The sequence below is a fragment of the Aptenodytes forsteri genome, unplaced genomic scaffold (genome assembly GCF_000699145.1).
Source record: "Aptenodytes forsteri isolate BGI_AS27 unplaced genomic scaffold, ASM69914v1 Scaffold506, whole genome shotgun sequence".
In the NCBI taxonomy this organism is placed as follows: Eukaryota; Metazoa; Chordata; class Aves; order Sphenisciformes; family Spheniscidae; genus Aptenodytes; species Aptenodytes forsteri.
The window spans coordinates 96,111-97,569 of NW_008793946.1; the positions used below are offsets into that span (position 1 = coordinate 96,111).

The following is a 1,459-nucleotide window of genomic DNA, read 5'->3' on the forward strand; positions in this document are numbered from 1 at the left end:
CCCCTCGGCCCCCATGTCCCCCCCCCCAGATCAACTGCAAGTCCGTAAGCACGCTGCCCGACGTCGTCTTCCACATCAACGGCAAAGCCTTCCCCGTGTCGCCCAGCGCCTACGTGATGGAGGTGAGCATCCCGCCGGGGAGGGGACCTGGGGGGGGTTTGGGGGGGTCCGGCAGCTGGTAACCACCATCCACCACGTCCTTGGCTGCAGAGCAACGGGTTCTGCAGCCTCGGCTTCGAAGGCATGAACGTCCCCACCGAGTCGGGCGAGCTCTGGATCCTGGGGGACATCTTCATCCACGAGTACTACGTGATCTTCAACAGGGCCAAAAACATGGTGGGGCTGTCCCCGCTGTCCTGAGCGTGCCTCCGTGCTGGGGACGGGGACAGGCAGAGTGACCCGCTGTCCTGGCGTCCCCAGCTTGGTGGCTGGCAGGGCTGACCCTTGCCCAGCACTCCCGTCCCCTCCCGTTATGGCCACCGAGCACAATAAAGCCGTAGAGAAGCCTCCTTGTGCCGCGTCTCTCTGGGAAGGGCTGGCTCAGCTGCCACCACGTCCCTGGGCATGGACACCGGTGGGTGGGCAGGCGGGATGTCACCCTGGGTGCCAGCCTCACCCCGCAGGCAGAGCCACCCCCTTGCCCCGCACCCTGATGATGCCCTTGACCCTGCGGCCGTGCAAACACCCCTGGCGCCTGTGCAGACCTGGGGCTGGAGGTGCCCGCAGGCTGCCCGGGGCAGAGCCGTGCCACCAACCGGGCGCCCGGGCAGGCTTTATCGGGGCGGCCGGTGCTCCTCATCCGGGGCTGGGGCGTGCTTCCACGTACCCCCACGTAAAGGCAGGTGCCCCAGGGCCACCGCTTTCCGTCCTCACAGCCGTGAGGCGGCTGTGGCTGCTGGGGTTGGCGGAGGCCAGGTGGGATGGGGAAGGTGTGGGGAACCACGAGGGACCAGGATGGGAGCACGGCTGCGGCTCTGCCCCTGCCAGCATCCGATGCCCACGTTCGGGGCTGGGGGGACCTTGCCTGCTGCGGCGCTGGGTCCCATCCTGGTGCTGGGGGTGCTTTGCGCCGCTAATCGCCATCTTTCCTTGCTGGACACCGCCTGGGTGAACCCCTGTGAAGCTCCCAGGAGCCACGGACCTGTCTTTTCGCCATCTCCCTGGGTAGAGCCGTGCTCTGGGAGCCCCTTCGCAGGGGCAGCATCAGCCTCAGCACCTTGCAAACGTTTCCCGGGACCGGACGCTTTGCTCTGGTCAAATCCCTGGCAAATCTCAACCAGGAGCAGCCAAAATCTGGAGCCAGCCCCCAGAAACCCCTCTCCCCCCGCTCAGCTCTGCTCCCTCGGGGTCAGCCTGCAGAGGCCCCGGCCGGCCGCAATGAAGTCCTCAGCCACGCTCCTGCCACTGGGGCAGGGCACGTCCCTCCTGTCCCCAAACCCCGCTCGGGGGGGGGGGAGGG

At 67.6% G+C, this 1,459-nt stretch overlaps 2 protein-coding genes across 2 annotated transcripts in view; one reads left to right on the forward strand and one right to left on the reverse strand.

The window, feature by feature from the left end:
- The window catches only part of LOC103895344 (pepsin A), a 3,435-nt gene extending 3,075 nt beyond the window's left edge, over positions 1 to 360 (forward strand). The window contains exons 8-9 of the mRNA XM_009274941.1: positions 30 to 122; positions 211 to 360. Coding sequence (XP_009273216.1) covers positions 30 to 122; positions 211 to 360 — 243 coding nt within the window. The remainder of the gene's footprint in view (positions 1 to 29; positions 123 to 210) is intronic.
- A 968-nt stretch (positions 361 to 1,328) lies between these two features.
- VWCE (von Willebrand factor C and EGF domains) overlaps positions 1,329 to 1,459 on the reverse strand; it is a 9,197-nt gene continuing 9,066 nt past the window's right edge. The window contains exon 17 of the mRNA XM_019471010.1: positions 1,329 to 1,441. Coding sequence (XP_019326555.1) covers positions 1,329 to 1,441 — 113 coding nt within the window. The remainder of the gene's footprint in view (positions 1,442 to 1,459) is intronic.